At 41.2% G+C, this 20,137-nt stretch overlaps 1 protein-coding gene across 1 annotated transcript in view; it reads left to right on the top strand.

Annotated features, from left to right (window-relative positions):
- LOC127419663 (neural cell adhesion molecule L1.1-like) overlaps positions 1 to 20,137 on the top strand; it is a 165,426-nt gene that overhangs the window by 58,125 nt on the left and 87,164 nt on the right. The window contains exons 2-4 of the mRNA XM_051661231.1: positions 5,448 to 5,713; positions 17,612 to 17,626; positions 18,066 to 18,168. Of these exons, the coding sequence (XP_051517191.1) occupies positions 5,590 to 5,713; positions 17,612 to 17,626; positions 18,066 to 18,168 (242 nt within the window). The 5' untranslated portion in view covers positions 5,448 to 5,589. The remainder of the gene's footprint in view (positions 1 to 5,447; positions 5,714 to 17,611; positions 17,627 to 18,065; positions 18,169 to 20,137) is intronic.

The following is a 20,137-nucleotide window of genomic DNA, read 5'->3' as shown; positions in this document are numbered from 1 at the left end:
CCAGATTTTAACCCCTTTTAACCCCTTTAACCATTCTTAATTGTACTTGCCTATATGAAATTTTACCATTGTTCTTCCATTTTTAACAGTGGCATTGTAACAAATGAGGCTGATATCCCTCTCCTGAATACTGACACTGTACCGTTTCTTCTATGGTGACTTCCTGTTTGCATCATATAAATAGTCATGTTTTTCCATTGTTACTTTGTGATGTGTTGCCAGTTTCACTGCCTTACCAAGTGTTATTCTTATTGCCTACTTGTTATGACCATTGTACCTATTTTACTGGATTACCGATTTTGGATTACTATTTTGCTCTGTTTGCCTGGTTAGACTGATTACCTGTGTAACGACTACTTTGCCTGCTTGAACGATTACATCTCTGCCCTGTGTCTTGGATTTGTCTGCTGATTGTAATAAACTTCTTGCATATGGATTCTACCTTCGCCTCCATGTCGAGTCCATTACAGAATACTTCGCCACCAATGAATCCAGCAGACGTTTCTCAGCTCCAGGCTGCATTCGCTCACCAGAGCGAACTGCTCAAAAGTTTCCAGGAACAACTGAACCGCCTAAGAGCTGAAAATGAGAACCTCACCCGCTATATCTGTTCTCTTCCATCTCCACAAGCTACACCGGTAAGATTCACTCTTCCTGATAAGTTTGATGGCTCACCAGAGAAATGTAAGGGATTTTTATGTCAATGTAAAGTATATTTCTCCAAACAACAAGTCATTCAGTCAGGAGTCCAAGAAATGTGCATTTATGATGACATTACTTACCGGTAAAGCACTAGACTGGGCCTTTGCTGTTTGGGAGAGTGATAATCGGCTTCAAACATCATTTGATTACTTTGCTTCCCAGATCCATGAAGTGTTTGAATACCCAGAGGGAGGTTAAGATGTCTCTGTTCAGCTGCTTCATGTACGCCAGGGTTTACGTTCTGCAGCTGACTTTGCCATATACTTCAGGACATTAGCAGCCCAAAGTGGATGGAATGAGACTGCACTCAAGATTGTGTTCAGAGAGGGACTGAACTACAATCTGCAGGCCAAACTCGCATGTAAGTGTGAGGAGTTCATTTCATTGGCAGTAAGGACTGATAATTTACTGCATAATTCACCACACTCAAGGATTAGCCCCAAGTCACAACCATCAGTCCAAAGTCAAGTCCAGGCATGCCCCGAAGCTCCTGAACTGATGCAGATCACCTATACCAGAGTTTCTGATGAAGAATGCGATCATCATCATAAGGAGCGACTGTGTTATTACTGTGGTGAAAGGAATCATCGAAACTCCACATGCCCTCACAAAGGCAAGAAATATCAAGAGTCCAGGACTATTGCGAGTACCAAGAATATTTCATCTCCCACACAAGACAGTGTCACTCTTTCCATTGAGCTCTCCTTTGGTGATACACTGAAATGTGTTTCTGCACTCATCGACTCCGGGGGCTGCCGTGAATTTAATTCACCAAGGTCTAGTACGGGAACTCCATATCCTTACAGTACCTTGTATACCCACCATTAATATTACTGCTGTGAATAATGCACCTATAGGCACAGGCATCACTCACCAAACAGTTCCAGTGACACTACAGATTGGATTGTTTCATACAAAAATCACATCACTTTATATCATCAACTCACCCAAGTATCCTCTCATCCTGGGTCATCCATAGCTGGCTATCCATGATCCCATCATCTCCTAGAACCAGGGTGAGTTAAAACAATGGTCAGATTATTATCAGTCTAATTGTCTTGTGACAGTCACCATGCCATGTTTGACTACCAGCATCAAAAGTCCTGAGAACCAAGCTCAAGTCCAGGTCCCGTGGGAATATTCTGAATTCCCGAGGTATTCAGCAAAATCAAGGCTACACAATTACCCCATCATCGTCCATGGGACTGTGCTGATGAGCTACTACCCAACATGGCACCTCCTAGGAGCAAAGCCTATCCATTGTCAAGACCTGAAACCATGGCCATGGAGACTTATGTCGAAGAGGCTTTAGCTTTGGGGTTCATTCGTCCTTCCACCTCACCAGCTGCAGCAGGCTTCTTCGTTGAGAAGAAAGATGGAGGGCTCTGTCCATGCATTGACTACCATGGATTGAACACAGTTACAATCAAGTACAGGTACCCACTCCCTCTTGTTCCGTCTGCCCTGGAACAACTACGTGAAGCACACATCTACACAAAACTGGATTTGAGAAGTGCATCCAACCTGATTCGTATCAGAGAGGGAGACGAGTGGAAAACTGCATTTATCACCACTAGTGAGCACTGAATACCAGGTGATGCCTTATGGCCTGGCTAATGCACCAGCTGTGTTCCAGTCATTCATCAATGAGATCTTCAGAGACCTCCTCAAAAGATGTGTCATTGCCTACATTGACGATATACTCATTTACTCAAGATAAAGCACAACACAAAGACGTTAAAATGGTCCTCTCCCGCCTGCTGAAACACAAACTCTACGTGAAAGCAGAGAAATGTGAGTTCCATGTTACCCATACAACGTTTTTTGGGTATATCATTAGCCATAGAGGTGTTGAGATGGATGACTCCAAGATCAAGGCAGTCACGGAGTGGCCAAGACCCAACACTCTTAAGGAGCTACAGTGTTTCCTGGGTTTTGCGAACTTCTACAGGAGGTTTATCCGCAACTACAGTCTCATCTCTGCCCCCTTAATGTCTTTGCTCAAAGGAAAACAATTCAATCTACCATGGAGTGACACTGCTCAAAAAGCCTTCGACACCCTCAAGACAAGTTTCACGACCGCCCCCATTCTCAAGCACCCATTTCCTAACCAACCGTTCATTGTGGAAGTGGATTCCTCAGAGCGTGCGTGCGTGCGGACCTTGTGGGGGAGAGAGAACTGCTGGAGTTTGTGGGGGTAGAATGAGGATGGCAGGATGTCTCAGGTGGACAAATGTTTGTTCAGAAGGAAGCTGGGTTTTTCACACAGTGATGTCTTTGTTTTCTCAGGTGCAGATCCTACTTAAGAGAGTTTGAGCATTGTTTTTCCTGGAAGTCTTTCATTGTTCCATGTGGGTGTGTGTTGGGTTACAGTTCTGTTAGCACCTAGCCTTACACGGCCCTGCCCTGCTCCATATCAATAAAATATCTTACCTGTTGAGTAAGAAAAAAGTCATCTCTTGGTCGCTTTTAAATCCTTTCAGATCTCAGAGTTGTAAGCAGATCTTTGAAGAGCCAAGCTGATGTTGATTCGGGTTTTATTATGACTCTATCGCTTTCACTTTTTGCTGGTAGACTCTGCTCTGTTCGGGGTTTCTTTGTTTTTACAAAGTGATTCCCTGGAGGTTTGCCGTTTTGAATGATCCATGGTAAATTTTTCTCACTCGTTGTGACAAACTTTCAGCTTTAGCTACTCCCACACATGCTACATTAGCTGGATCTTATTTTCTCTGTGTATGGATATGACGTCAACACACATGGGCGAATGACGTATGTGTGCAATTTCCTGTGAAATCCGTCCCGACAGCTCTAAAATATAAGTCATTATTATAGGTTTATCAAAGTGTATTTGGTTTAAGACATGGTTTGGAAGATGGATTTCTGTTGCACTCTCTCATTAATATTTTGTTGTTTTAAAAAAAGTTACATAGTGTAGATTTAATTTCTAAAAACACTCTGTGAAAAAGGTTTCTGTAATGGTTAAATTTAGGGGTAAGTGTAGGGTTAGGGGATAGAAAATATCATTAGCTCAGTATAAAAACAATAGAAGTCAATGTAAAGTCCCCACCAAGATACAAAAACAAATGCGTGTGTGTGTGTGTGCAGAGATCTGGCACAATGACTCAACCTGCAGTTCATTAACCATTTAACCCCTCTCCATACTGATGAGGTGCGTGCATGCGTGCATGCACGTGTGTGGCTCAAAAATCTTAATTGACAACACAAGCACATGTGTGGATTGGGAATTGACAACAATGGGAATGGGGGGTGGCATGGGGAACAGGAGACATGAGGGTAATTATGGGATTTGGTGTGGGGGCAAGAGACACAGCTGTCATGTTCAGTCCACCACTGTTTACCCCAGCTGTTCATGTACCTCATTTAAACACCCTTGCCAGTGTATATAATGCATTATATAGGGTGAATGCAAGTAAATTGGGCCACTTTTCAAAAAAAAAAAAAAAATTGGCCCAATTTACCTGAATGAATGTGTATACACGTTATTATATTATATGAATATGTATTATATTACTGTAACCTTTATTTTTTTATTTATACCTTTTAATTGAGGTTTAAAACTCTGGTCTTTGGTACGTTTGACAAATAAAACAAATCAGAGTACAGAAAACAAAGTAGAATAACATAATACTGTATAACATAAGTCAACAACATTTAGTGGGGTAAAAATAAAACTTGTTTTCATTTCGAAGTTTTTTTTCCTTCACCCTTTGACAAATAGTTTTTCTTTAAAAAAAAAAAAAAAAAAAAAACAATTCTACATTTTATTTGATTACTTTGAAAACAAGAAAAAAAATCTTGTCATTTTGCTTGGAAAATTAAGTAAATTAAGATTTTACTGGAAAACAAGACAAAAATAGTAAAATTATTTTCTGCAGTGTAGTAAATAAGATATTTAACTATTGTTCAAATGTATTTTGTCACTGTTAGTTTTGTTCAGAGAAATCGAGCACAAAAGCATTACTGCTGTTTGCGGAGTATCTGTTCGTAGATGTTAATTTCAGATCTGCAGTCTTTATCTCTAAAAGACCAGAGCTGATTTTGTGCGTGTGTGAGTGCGTGTATCCTCCATGAGGAAAACAGCTTATAAATCATACTAAATCATGTTTTTTGAAAATGTAAAAATTAGTTAGGTTTAGGGGTAGGGATAGTATATAAAGTTTGTACAGTATAAAAACCATTGTCTATGGAAAGTCCTCCATAAAACATGAAAACCTGTGTGTGTGATGTAACATCCTATTCATTGCTTCTTTTGTCTCCTCTTGTATATTTTAAGTGTTCATTCTGGTTTCTGAATCAGTATCTGAATGTTTATTGATCTTGATGGAAATTCATGTTCCTGGATTGATGTCATTAGGATTAATGAGTGCATGAGTGAATTAATGAATGCTTAATGAGATTTTTCTTTGTATGCCCTTTCCCATTTCCCTGCCACACTGAACATGTTCAGTTGCTACCATAAAGATATGTCTCTCTGATTTGAGCCTTAGAAATTACTTATGTAACGTTTGAGCCTCAGAAATTACTTCCGTAATGTAGTCAGTTTGATTTAGTCATATGAAATAATATATTAAAATGTGCTGCTCGTCTGAATAAAGCCATATATAGATTGCATGAAAAAAGTACAGATTAAAAAGTTATTCCTTTATTGGTTTGTGGATTCTCTGTTTCTTGTCCTGATGTTTTTCCTCTATTTTTATTCTTTGTATTCTTTTTCCTTCTTATAGGGTTTGCTACGCCTCCCTCTCGTGTGTCTCCTGCAGGACAGCAGAAGGGTGTCGGCCGTGCCCCTCGTCTCCAGACGCACTCCAGTCATTGGAGGGTGTGTGTACGTGAGTGTGTGTGTTCATGCCGCTGGTTTGATGCAGAATGCGTGCAGCGCAGTGTCAGGTGGTGGCTGGTAGAAGGCATAGCAGAACACTTCTTCACCTGCTGCTGCTGCTCGTCCTCTGTTCGGGACAAACACGTGCATACATCCAGATCCCTCATGACTGTAAGTACCTCATCAGCGCAAGTAGGTATATCTGCAGGCCAGAGACCTCCAAATGGGGGCAGAATCTCCAAAAGGGGTAGGGTTACTCCAAAAGGGTGTTGCGCCAACTCCAAAAGGGGGCATCACTTCTACTCACGGTTAGGTTAGGGAAAGGGTTAGGTTTGGGGCTCTCTATATCTTCAATGGCGATTTGGAGCTCACGCCCCTTTTTGGAGCAATGACAGCAGCTATACCCCTCTCCATCAGCATCCACACTTTAAACATGACTATACATGTGTGAGAGCTGCGCTAGGGTCAGTTTCCTGGTGAATAAAGTGAGATATTTAGGAAACTCAGCTTAGATCACTGTTGTTTTTAGAGCCTTTATTTAGGCCGATAGCTGCCTTAGGATTGGTTCACCCCCACACACAAAAAAAAAAAAGAAAAAGAATCCATCATTATTTACTTACCCTTATGTCATTCCAAACAGGTATGCTGGTTTTTTTTGTGGAATACAAAAGGAGAATTTGAGTCTTTACGTGGCTCTCTTCATAAAGTGACAGTTCATTGTGACTGAGTCTTGAAAATAAAATACACCAAAAACGCACCATAAAAGTAGTCCATACAACATGTGTAGTGTAATCCTTTGTGTGAAGAACAGACTCCCAGGTAGCCAAAACGGTCTGGCCCCATAATGGCCCAGATCCGGCAGACCAGAAGAAATAACTCGGCCCACTTGCGGTTGCCGGACTCTTGTGAAACACGGCAATGAATGACACCCACGTACACTGGCCTGAGTCCGGGTGCTAAAACTGAGCCGACACTGCCGGCATAGGGCCACAATCACGGCAACAAAAATTGTACACTTAGCCGGTACTGGCCCGAGTCTGGGTACCAAAGGGAAATGTATATGAAATACAAAACTACATCTATTTAATAAGAACAACAAAAAACATTTTGCCAAAGCAATATTAGCTTGTTTGTTAAATTAAGTATATACTTGCACTTAATCTAAAACAGAATTGAAAATATTTTTGTGTTCAGTATAACTCTTCTTGTAATGAATTGGTTAACAAAAACTACTAAAATGTATGTTTAACCCTCTGGGGTCTGAGAGTGTTTTGGGCCCTGGAGAAGTTTTGACATGCCTTGACATTTGTGCTTTTTTTCAGTTGCTTAAAAACATATTAATGGCTAAAGTCTGATAACACTGTATTCAGCACAAACTGGGCAACAATAATATGTGAACAACCGCAACGTTTGTATTTTTGAGAAAATAACATTTATGCGTGGTTTTTGGAAAAACAAATATTGTAAGTCACTGAAATAATGCCATATCACATACTAAACATTTGTTCACAAGACATTTGAGAACTGGATCTTGTAGCCTAGAGTTTTTGCTACAAAAATGATGTGAAACCATCCTGATCACTCATTCATACAAAACAATATAGTCATTTAACTTTTGTAAGACACTTTTAGTGTTAGAAAGGCCATATGCGAGAAGGCGTGGATGATCATGAATACTGATGTGATTCACACCTGAGGAGACAAAGACCCCTCCCCTTAGAGAGAATTAATGTGAGGAGACTTAATGATTGCATGTATTATCCGACTACATGTAAAGAATGTAAAGACTTAAAAACTTTAGACCTACACTACCATTTAAAAGTTTATAGATCTAAGATTTTTTTTGTTTTTAAAAGAAGTCTCTTCTGCTCACCAAGGCTGCATTTATTTGATCCAAAATACAGCAAATCAGTGATTATTGTGAAATATTTTACAATTTAAAATAACTGTTTTCTATTTGAATATATTGTCAAATGCAATTTATTCCTGTGATCAAAGCTGAATTTTCAGCATTATTACTGCAGTCTGCAGTGTCACATCCTTCAGAAATCATTCTAATATGCTGATTTTCTAATATGGGCATATTTACAGCACATTTTACACATTTACACCCGAACAGATATTTGCAAGCACACGCTTCGTTGATGATAATGAGGCAGCATAAACACTAGTTAAAATATAATCTAAACATTCATATTATTTTTATATCATATTACAGTGAATCCGGAAAGTATTCACAGCGCTTCACTTTTTCCACATTTTGTTATGTTTCAGCCTTATTCCAAAATGGATTAAATTCATTATTTTCCTCAAAATTCTACAAACAATACCCCATAATGACAACGTGAAAGTTTGTTTGAAATCTGTACATAAGTATTCACATCCTTTGCTCAATACTTTGTTGAAGCACCTTTGGCACCAATTACAGCCTCAAGTCTTTTTGAGTATGATGCTACAAGCTTGGCACACCTATTTTTGGGCAGTTTCTCCCATTCTTCTTTGCAGGACCTCTCAAGCTCCATCGGGTTGGATGGGGAGCATCGGTGCACAGCCATTTTCAGATCTCTCCAGAGATGTTCAATCGGGTTCAAGTCTGGGCTCTGGCTGGCCCACTCAAGGACATTCACAGAGTTGTCCCGGAGCCACTCCTTTTATCTTGGCTGTGTGATTAGGGTCGTTGTCCTGTTGGAAGATGAACCTTCGCCCCAGTCTAAGGTCCAGAGCACTCTAGAGCAGGTTTTCATCAAGGATGTCTCTGAACATTGCTGCATTCATCTTTCCCTCGATCCTGACTTGTCTCCCAGTTCCCGCCGCTGAAAAATATCCCCACAACATGATGCTGCCACCACCATGCTTCACTGTAGGGATGGTATTGGCCAGGTGATGAGCAGTGCCTGGTTTCCTCCAGACATGACCCTTGCCATGCAGGCCAAAGAGTTCAATCTTTGTTTCTCATGGTCTGAGAGTCCTTCAGGTGCCTTTTGGCAAACTCCAGGCGGGCTGTCATGTGCCTTTTACTGAGGAGTGGCTTCCGTCTAGCCACTCTACCATACAGGCCTGATTGGTGGAGTGCTGCAGAGATGGTTGTTCTTCTGGAAGGTTCTCCTCTCTCCACAGAGAAATGCTGGAGCTCTGTCAGAGTGACCATCGGGTTCTTGGTCACCTCCCTGACTAAGGCCCTTCTCCCCCGATCGCTCAGGTTGGCCAGGCAGCCAGCTCTAGGGAGAGCCCTGGTGGTTCCAAACTTCTTCCATTTACGGATGATGGAAGCCACTGTGCTCATTGGGACCTTCAATGCAACGGAAATTTTTCTGTACCCTTCCCCAGATCTGTGCCTCGATACAATCCTGTCTCGGAGGTCTAGAGTCAATTCCTTGGACTTCATGGCTTGGTTTGTGCTCTGACATACACTGTTAACTGTGGGGAACTTATATAGACAGGTGTGTGCGCCTTTCCAGATCATGTCCAATCAACTGAATTTACCACAGGTGGACTCCAATCAAGTTGTAGAAACATCTCAAGGATGATCAGTGGAAACAGGATGCACCTGAGCTCAATTTTGAGTGTCGTGGCAAAGGCTGTGAATACTTATGTAAATGTGTTTTTTTTTTTTTATAAATTTGCAAAGATTTCAAACAAACTTCTTTTACGTTGTCATTATGGGGTATTGTTTGTAGAATTTTGAGGAAAATAATGAATTTAATCAATTTTGGAATAAGGCTGTAACATAACAAAATGTGGAAAAAGTTAAGCGCTGTGAATACTTTCCGGATGCACTGTACATATCATATTTATATCATACAGCATACAATTGTGTAGAGCCGAGGAGGGCGGGGCCGGGCTGGAATGACACACGCCTGGTCCCCAATCAGCATGATGGGGCGCACGAGGGATAAAGGCGGCCGGGGACGACAGTTCGAGAGAGAGAGAATTGCAGGCAGCTGTACTGTATGGTTTTTGGTTGTGTGTTTAAGTTGTTTATTAAATTGTCAAGCCGGTTCTCGCCTCCTCCTTTCCACTGAACCCCCTTACACTGGTGCCGAAACCCGGGAAGGAGGAGGGATTCCCGTCACAGAGTCCTCGACACTACCGTCCACCCAGGGGAGCGCTGCTGCCATCCGACGGGGGACAGAGTAGCCCGACCACCCAGACGCGGAGAACGGCCGCCGTCCGCAAGGCGAGTGGGGACGGGACTCCCCGACCACCTGGAGCGAGGGAGCCGCTGCCGGGGGCGGAGGAGTACCCCGCCGTCCCCCAGGAACGCGGAGGGGTCGAGAGAAGACCGCCGTCCACGGGGGGAGGAGGGTCTGACTCTGGTCCGCCCGGGGAGGAGCGGCTGCCATCTGCCTGAGAAGGTGGAGGAGTGATCGAGGACCACGTGACGGCGCATCAGAGAACCGGTGAGTTTCTTTTTCTCTCTCTCCCCTCTCTCTCTCTGTCGCTCCATGTTGGCCTTTCCCTCGCCTATTTTGTTTTGTTGTTGTTCTTCCCCTCCTGTCTCCTCCCAGGTCGAGGAAGGCGGGGATGACCCGCCGGCAGTCGGGGCGTAAGGCACACCCCCCGGAGAGGAAGGGGGGGATGTACTTCAGATTCTTAAAAGAAAGAAAAAAAGAATTGATCAATCAGGTGAATATGGCACAACTTTGCCTGTTCAAACATGAAGCTGATTAGCCTAACTTAGCATAAAGACTGGAAAAGATGGGAAAAAACTATGGGGTTATATAGTCATTTGAGAAAGTATTCAGACCCCTTCACTTTTTGCAGACTTTGTGTTGTAGATTTCATTTTAAATACAATTGACATTTTATAGTTTCAAAATGAAAAAAATGAATAAGGCCCATAACAAAAGTTTGGGCACCCTGCATGGTCAGTACCTTGGCAAGTATCACAGCCTGTAAATGGGTACAGCTTACAGCTATTTTAGTAATCAAGTATTCTACCGATTATTATATTGATTAACCAAGTAATCTGATAAGAAATACTTTTACTTTATTAAAAGTGTTAGGGCTGCGGATGGCTGCCTCGGTGTGGAGCTCCTCAGTTCTTATGATGTTTTTGTTTGTTTGTCCTGTGTTTAGTAATCTTTTTCCAGTCAGTTTTACCAGAGACGAACTGCTGAACATTCAACAGCATATACCAGACAATCTTTTCCCGGTTTTAAATATTCAGATATTTTGCTGGACATTTTAGTTGGAGGCGCAGCTCTGACGTTCAAGAGACGCAGCCAAGGGAGACGAGACGGTGCGCTGGTCAAACTCCGTCGGCGCGGATTTCGAACAGCGCTACCGAGTATTCACTTGGCGAATCTCCGCTCTCTTCCTAACAAAACAGATGAACTACATCTCCTCACCCGCACAAACAAGGACTTTTCAACCTCTGCTGCCTTGTGCTTCACAGAAACCTGGCTGAGTGAAGCCATTCCGGACAGCGCGTTACATTCGCCGGGCTTTCAGCTGTTCAGAGCAGATCGCATCGCGGAGTTAACGGGGAAAACGAGAGGCGGTGGAACATGCTTTTATATCAATGAAAGTTGGTGTACAGATGTAACAACGTTAAAGAGGATGTGCTGTCCTAATTTGGAAGCGCTCTTTATTAACTGTAAGCCTTTCTACTCGCTGCGGGAGTTTTCCTCGTTTATTCTGGTGAGTGTGTATATCGTGCCAAACGCATATTTGAATGCGGTGCTGCAACAGCTGGCTGATCAAATCACAGACACAGAACAACAATACCCGGACTCAGTTATTATTATTCTTGGGGATTTTATCAAAGCAAATCTCACATGTGAACTGCCCAAATACAAACAGCACATTACATGCCCCACCAGAGACAGGAACATACCAGATCATTGCTACACAACAATAAAGGATGCATATCGCTCTGTTCCTAGAGCAGCTTTGGGACTCTGATCACTGTCTGGTTCATATTCTTCCAACCTACAGGCAGAAATTAAAATCAACCAAGCCAGTATTAAGGACTGTAAAGAGATGGACCAATGAAGCAGAGCGGGAACTACAAGCCTGCTTCGATTGCACGGACTGGAGTTTTTGAGGCTGCAGCCACAGACCTGGATGAGCTCACCGATACTGTTACATCATATATCAGTTTCTGTGAGGATATGTGCATTCCTACTAGGACTTATTTAAAGTTCAACAATGACAAACCGTGGTTTACAGCAGAGCTCAGGCAGCTTTGTCAGGCCAAAGAGGATGCTTACAGGGGTGGGGATAAAGTCTTGTATAATCAGGCCAGGAACACATTGAACAAGGAAATCAGAGTGGCTAAAAGAAGATACTCAGCGAAGCTGGAAAAACAAGTTTTCAGCTAACGACCCTGCATCAGTGTGGAGTAGCATGAAACAACTCTCAAATTACAGGACTTCTACCCCCAACCCTGTAGGGAACCAACAACTGGCTGACGACCTGAATGTGTTCTACTGCAGATTTGAAAGGCCCAGTCTCGCACTCCACACCCACTCTGACCTTCACTTCACACAAACACCAACACCTCCTGCAGCCCCCCTCCTGCTACTCAACCTGAACTTAAGATCTGTGAAGATGATGTGAGCCACGTCTTTCGGAAACAAAAGACGAGGAAATCTTCAGGCCCAGATGGCTTCTCACCAGCGTTTCTTCGATCCTGTGCTAACCAGCTTGTCCCCATCTTCACACAGATCTTCAATAGATCACTGGAGCAGTGTGAAGTCCCATGCTGCTTCAAACACTCAATCATTATTCCTGTCCCAAAGAAACCAAAAAGTCACAGGACTTAATGACTACAGACCTGTCGCCCTGACGTCTGTGGTCATGAAGTCATTTGAGAGACTGGTGTTGGCCCACCTGAAGAACATCACTGGACCCTTTCTAGATCCCCTTCAATTTGCTTATCGAGCAAACAGGTCTGTGGATGATGCAGTCAACATGGGATTGCATTATATCCTGCAACATCTGGACAGACCAGGGACATATGTAAGGATCCTTTTTGTGGACTTCAGTTTGGCTTTCAACACCATCATCCCAGCTATTCTCCAGAATAAATTACACCAACTCTCTGTACCCATGTCTATCTGTCAGTGGATTACCAGCTTTCTGACAGACAGACAGCAGCTTGTGAGACAGGGGAAACTCACTTCTAGCACCTGTACAATCAGCACTGGTGCCCCCCAGGGATGTGTGCTCTCCCCACTACTTTTCTCCCTCTACACCATTGACTGCACCGCCAAGGACCCCTCTGTCAAGCTCCTGAAATTTGCAGACGACACCACTGTCATCGGCCTCATCCGAGATGACGATGAGTCTGCATACTGAAGGGAGGTTGAACAGCTGGCTGTCTGGTGCAGTCAAAACAACCTTGAGCTGAACACGCTCAAAACAGTGGAGATCATTGTGGAACACCCCAACACTGACCCCCCCCCCCTCACCATTCTAAACAACACTGTGGAAGCAGTGGAGTCATTCAGGTTCCTGGGTACTACCATCTCACAGGACCTTAAGTGGGAGACCCACATTGACTCCATTGTGAAAAAGGCCCAGCAGAGGTTGTATTTCCTTCGCCAGCTGAGGAAATTCAACCTGCCACAGGCGCTGCTGATACAGTTTTACTCAGCAGTCATTGAGTCTGTCCTCTGCACTTCAATAACTGTCTGGTTTGGTTCAGCTACGAAATCAGACATCAGAAGACTACAATGGACAGTTCGGACTGCTGAGAGGATTATTGGTTGCCCCCTGCCCCCCTTCAAGAACTGTATACTTCCAGAGTGAGGAAAAAGGCTGGTAAAATCACTCTGGACCCCACTCACCCTGCTCACTACCTTTTTGAACTGTTGCCTTCTGGCCGACGCTTCAGAACTCTGAGCACCAGAGCTGTCAGGCACAGGAGCAGTTTTTTTCCCCTCAGGCTATCCATCTCATGAACAGTTTAATTGCCCCATTGAGCAATAACTGTGCAATACACAGTTTAGTCTTTTTTTATATTTATCCAACACATCCAACCTCTTCTGCCATTTCATTCCTCGAAAAAACAAAAAAACAAAAACATTTGTACTGTACATAACATTTGTATTTGCACTGTACATAACAGATTGTATTAGATTTGCACTACCTATGTGTATATATGTATGTGTGTGTCTGTACATATGTGTATAATTATTTTTATTATCTATGCCTTGCTGCTGTTTTTGTATCATTGTACACTGGAAGCTCCTGTCACCAAGACAAATTACTTGCATGTGTAAACATACTTGGCAATAAAGCTGATTCTGATTATACAGTTCTTTATTGATACTCTTATTGGTTATTTTTCATTACTAAATTGTTTTTATTATTATTATTTAAAAATGTATTTTTATTTCACGCTGCACTAAGTTAACCATCTCCTGGTTCCTGCTTCATATCTAGCATATAGACACGACAGTGTTATCAATATTCTCATCTAACTCTCGGCAAGAAAGTATAAATGTGTTTCCTATAATGATGAAAATGAATTAACACTATGATACACAAATAAAACTTACTGAGAACAACATCTTTAATGGCAAGTGGTTCAAAGCCATACTTCCCATTCACTCCACGCCAGTTAATTTCCTTCGCCAGTTGGTTCGTCATTAGTTTTGGCATTATTCTCCAGACAGTTTCTTTTACAGTCAGACCTCCTGCCAGTCCAAAATAGGTGACCTGAAAAACAATATTGTCAGTTACAAATGGTACAGTGCCTATAAATTATAAAGCATTCATCTTCCTAAGAAGTTTTCATGTCTTACAGCACAGAATCAAAGTAGATTAAATGTGGTTTTTATGACAATAATTAACAGAAAAATCCCTTAATATCAAAGTGAAAACAGATGTCTACAAAGTTATCTAAATTAATTACATGTATAAAATACTAAATCAGGGCTCCAGACTGACTTGGATCTTTGAATCTCGTTAAGCAAAATGAACGAATGTTTAAGTCATTTCGTTCATTTGAGTATTTTTAATAGCCGAATTCCCCCAATATGTCTAGATAGGAGATACCAACCGGCTCCACATTTGGAGAAAGCGTGTGTCATGTAAACCAATCATATAATGGCACCAACGTCAGTGGACAGCCTTCAGAGTTTTAATTTGATCAAAAACATTGATTTTTACATTTTCTTTACACAATATACAAAATGTATTATTAAATTGTAATGCTACACATTTGTTAATATAGGCTGGTAGTAATTTCAAGAATGAGTCCTGTTACAACATTCTCTACACCGCCTTATCTTATTAAACAGCATTTTTATTGTAGCAAACTCTACATATAGTTCACTGCAAAAGTATACTGTTTAGTGTAAAAAATTTTGAAGATTAGCAGACATGCTGTCGATTCATTAAGTGAAAAGCGTTTAAATTGGCTACCATAATTCTCAAGGGTATCTAGCGCTATATCAGCCAACACACGATTTTAGCTTACTTATAAATAAACATTACGACGATATTATATCTGTGGAACGGTTTATTAAAATGATGCTATATGTTAGATTATCAAAGATATACTCATGGTGGTAGCAAGCTAGAAGTTCTTCTGCTGTTCTGCCGGTTGCTCTAACAGCTTCAAAAGCCCGCCAAGTGTCGTCACCAGATGTTGCAGCTAGTGCGCATGTCTTGAAACTCAAAGCAGAGATGGTGTTTTTTTTTTTTTTTTTTCTTTTCTTTTCAAAACCACAGTTCCCTTAACCACTTTAAGCTTGTTTGATTATATGAATTAAATCAATAATTACCCAATTTAGTTAAATTTAATGGATTAATTAAAGAAACAAACAACCTCCATGATGAAATCACCAAAGTTAAGAAGAGGAGAATGTGGGGGGGAAAAAATAAATAAATAAATGAATAATAGAAATTAAAATAATGAAATACAATAAATAACAAAGTTGACAGGGAAAGGGCTTTACAACTGATCTTCCAAAGTATATTTTTTAGAAAGATAAATCATTTTGCAATTTAGTAATTCAGCCTAGTTAAGTGTGTGTGTGTGTGTGTGTGTTATGTTAAAAGATATTACATTTAAGTTTAGGGGTCACTGCTACATAATTTTATGACAAAGTCAGACCAATTTGCAACATTGTTAAAAGGTGACCCACCTTAAAAAGGCATCTCTACACTACCCTGTGCCCCAGTCCCTGATCAGTCCACCCCCAGCACTCAACCTAAACTGGTCCAGGTCTCTATCGTCATATCTCACCCAAAATGAGGCCAGCACTTATGGTACATAGTGCCACGTGCCGTGTCTTAGCTCAAATCGGGCCAGATCCGCACATCCAAAACCTAGCCAAATCTGGCAAACATTACTGGGCCAGAGCTGGCTCACTTTTGGTGGGCCACTGCCAGAACACAGCTGAGTGAGCCAACACTCCGGCCCGATTGCGCTGGCTACCTGGGCTGAAATTTAAGTCGTTATTCAGTGATTATCCTGAGCTGTGGTTGACTGAACGATTTGTTCATGACAGTAGTGTAGGCAGAAACGTTTGGGTGGGTGGACCAAGAGAAATTATCGATTGCATAAGATCTGTAAAGTTTTTATTTAATTGTATTCATTTTTTTACATTTTTAATGTTTAAGTAATTATTTCCAGGGGCATATTTAGGATATTTAGCTACTAAAGTTTGTCTACTTTAAGAATATTACAAGATCAATTAACAAAATTCGGTTTGAGTGGCTTACATTCAGACATATTTTACTTTATTTAACGTGTGAAATATGGAATGTTAGGAGGCCTTGTGGCTGAGAACAGATATTTATTATTATATAGGCATTTTGGGAATTTACCATAGAAATATTCGAAGTTTTTTTAAACAGAATGGATATTTGAATCATAGAATGCACCAATTTTTTGGTAATTTTTATTCCTAGCACTTTGCTTTGCTCTACTCTCATTAAAGGTTAGTGGTAAATAGGAGGAAACGGCCCACGCAGGCCCACCCTTGGCTGGTTTATGAATTGGATCAATCTGGTTTTCGAGTTCAACTCTGGTTGCAGTTGTTCTTTTATTTGCTAAATGAAATACATTTGATATTTTTCATATTCATATTTAATTTTTTCCTATTTTATTTTTAGAGATCAACAGACGTGGTCATTTTAATTTCTAAAATGATGCATTAAATGCAGTTCCTACACCAAGGATTGAGCTTGGAAATAAGGCCCTTTTCATCCACTGCCCAATGTATAGTTAGCAAATTTGCCCAGTTTAGTTGCTTAATTATCATTATTTCATTTTTGACCCTTGTTTTGTTTGCTCATTGTCATTAAGATTTATGCTGCCATTTTGGCCAGGTCTCTCTAAAAGATTACATTTTAACATCAAGAGAATAACCTGGTGAAATAATGGTTTAATAATCCTAATGTATTTTTTTACACAACATTGTTGAAACAGCGGCACACATTGCCTGAAAACACAATCTGTCTCTCTCTTTCACCCAAATATACATGAACACACTCACCTGCTGTCTTATCTCTCTCACATGTGTTTCATAACTGAATAAAGCTGCTCTCAGACTGACCTTCACTGATGGATAAAGAACATTCCAATCAATAACAGATCAATAGAAAAGTCTGAGAGCTCTTAAAGGTACACTCAGTCATTTTTTGAAGTATGTCATAATGGCTTACATTGGCTTACACTGACACCTAGTGGCCTGTATGATGCATCATTCAAACACAATCGTTTCAGTTATCAATGCCATAGTAGAAATTCACTATACACAGTAAAACAGGATTAGTTAAATCCATGAATTGAAGTGTCCAATAACAGGGCAGTTGCTGAGATCAAGCAAGTAGTATTCAGCTGGTCATGTGATGCTAACATGGCTGCCCCCATGAGGCGCCCCTGCTCCATGTAGAATAAAGGAGCTTTTATAAATTACTGATATGACTGAACTCTTCATCTCACATGAGTGGTCATGATTTTATACATATGTTTCAAAATTACTATTGATTTCTTTGGAAGTAAAACTTTTTAAATGAGGAAAAAAATTGCTGAGTGCACCTTTAAGCATCGTGGTCACATCTAACCCTAACCTCTTTCTCTCTGCTTTTCCTGCTGCTTTATCAGACAAATATAATGACCGTAAGTTCATCAACCTCCTCCTGTATTTCTGACAGTCTTTGTGAATGTTGTCGTTTTTAAATTACAGTTGTTAATTTTTTGTTGTTGATGTTGTTGTTGATTGAGCCAGTTACCTATATAATATTGTGCAATCATAGTGACACACAAATTATAGAAACAGATATGTTTTATGAATAATTTACTCAATAAATTTGCTTTATTTGTAACATGTGAAAATGGATTAGAAGAAACAACAAATGTCCTTTGACATTCAATTACAGTATTCTGTACTGACATTATGTTCCCAAAGCATATTATCAGAGCTCAAACATAGGCAACAGGCTGTGTCACAGTTATCACTGTATGCTAGTACCCATTTGTCTGGTGCAATGATAATTCATTGCTAATAAATATTTTTCCATATTTTAATGAATGATGATATAACACTATTTTCCTCCAGTCAAACAACCTCCAAAGATCATGATACAACCCATGTCTCACATTGCTTTCTCTCTGGATGATGTTTATCTGAACTGTGAAGCAAGTGGAAAACCTACACCCAGGTCAGTGTGAAGGCTGTGCAGCTTGGCCTGTAAGTGTGTTTATGAGCTGGCTCCTCCAAAAATATTTCTGAACTGTTTCTGAGCTGGCCCCACCCCACCCCAGTATTCACATAGTCCTCCTTTACACACAAACTCAGCAAAAAAAGGAACGTCCTTTTTCAGGACACTGTATTTTAAAGATAATTTTGTAAAAATCCAAATAACTTTACAGATCTTTTAAACAATGTTTTCCATGCTTGTTCAATGAACTATAAACAATTAATGAACATGTAGCTGTGGAACGGTCACTAAGACACTAACAGCTTACAGACGGTAGGCAATTAAGGTCACAGTTATAAAAAATTAGGACACTAAAGAGACCTTTCTACTGACTCAATAAATTGCAATGTCCATACTGTGAGACGCCTAAGACAGCGCTACAGGGAGACAGGAAGGACAGCTGACCGTCCTCGCAGTGGCAGACCACGTGTAACAACACCTGCACAGGATCGGTACATCCGAATATCACACCTGCGGGACAGGTACAGTATGGCAACAACAACTGCCCGAGTTGCACCTGCAACGCACAATCCCTCCATCAGGGCTCAGACTGTCCGCAATAGGCTGAGAGAGGCTGGACTGAGGGCTTGTAGGCCTGTTGTAAGGCAGATCCTTACCAGATATCACCGGCAACAATGTCGCCTATGGGCACAAACCCACCTTCGATGGACCAGACAGGACTGGCAAAAAGTGCTCTTCACTGATGGGGTGATGGTCGGACTCGACCTGGCATTTATCATCTAAGGAATGAGCGTTACACCAAGGCCTGTACTCTGGAACGGGATCGATTTGGAGGTGTAGGGTCCATCATGGTCTGGGGCGGTGTGTCACAGCATCATCGGACTGAGCTTGTTGTCATTGTAGGCAATCTCAACGCAGTGCGTTACAGGGAAGACATCCTCCTCCCTCATGTGGTACCCTTCCTGCAGGCTCATCCTGACATGACCCTCCAGCATGACAATGCCACCAGCCATACTGCTCGTTCTGTGCATGATTTCCTGCAAGACAGAAATGTCAGTGTTCTGCCATGGCCAACAAAGAGCCCAGATCTCAATCCCATTGAGCACGTCTGGGACCTGTTGGATCGGAGGGTGAGGGCTAGGGCCATTCCCCCAGAAATGTCCGGGAACTTGCAAGTGCCTTGGTGGAAGAGTGGAGTAACAAAGAACTGGCAAATCTGGTGCAGTCCATGAGGAGGAGATACACTGCAGTACTTAATGCAGCTGGTGGCCACACCAAATACTGACTGTTACATTTGATTTTGACCTCCCATTTGTTCAGGGACACATTATTCCATTTCTGTTAGTCAAATGTCTATGAAACTTGATCAGTTTATGTCTTAGTTGTTGAATCTTTATGTTCATACAAATATTTACACGTTAAGTTTGCTGAAAATAAAAGCAGTTGAAAGTGAGAGGATGTTTTTTTTTTTTTTTTGCTGAGTTTAGCTTCAACATGCCTTTTCGGTGATCAGATCACAATGCTTTACCTATTTCAAAGCCAGGTGTAAATACCCACAAGATGCATTATGATCAGATCACTGAACCAATATTCGAAGGTGGTCAGGGATGGATTTTGACCACATCCGACGAAGGTGTAAACTGAAATGCGTTTCACTTACCACTAATTACTTCTAATTACGTATTGAGGATACATTCTACAATCATCGTTAAAGGTATAGTTCACCCAAAAATGAATATTCTCTCATGGTTTACTCACCTTTTAGCCATCCCAGATGTGTCTCATCCCAGCTCTATATACGTATCCATACAATGCAAGTGAATGGGTGCCATCAATCTGCTGGCTGTTTGACAGTCCAAAAGGCAAATAAGGCAGCATAAAAGTAATCCACACGACTCCAGTCGATCAATGAATGTCTTCTGAAGCAAATCGATAGGTTTTTGTAAAAAAAAAATTGATCATTTAAACT

The sequence above is a fragment of the Myxocyprinus asiaticus genome, chromosome 29 (genome assembly GCF_019703515.2).
Source record: "Myxocyprinus asiaticus isolate MX2 ecotype Aquarium Trade chromosome 29, UBuf_Myxa_2, whole genome shotgun sequence".
In the NCBI taxonomy this organism is placed as follows: domain Eukaryota; kingdom Metazoa; phylum Chordata; class Actinopteri; order Cypriniformes; family Catostomidae; genus Myxocyprinus; species Myxocyprinus asiaticus.
This window is presented reverse-complemented; position numbering and strand designations above follow the sequence as displayed.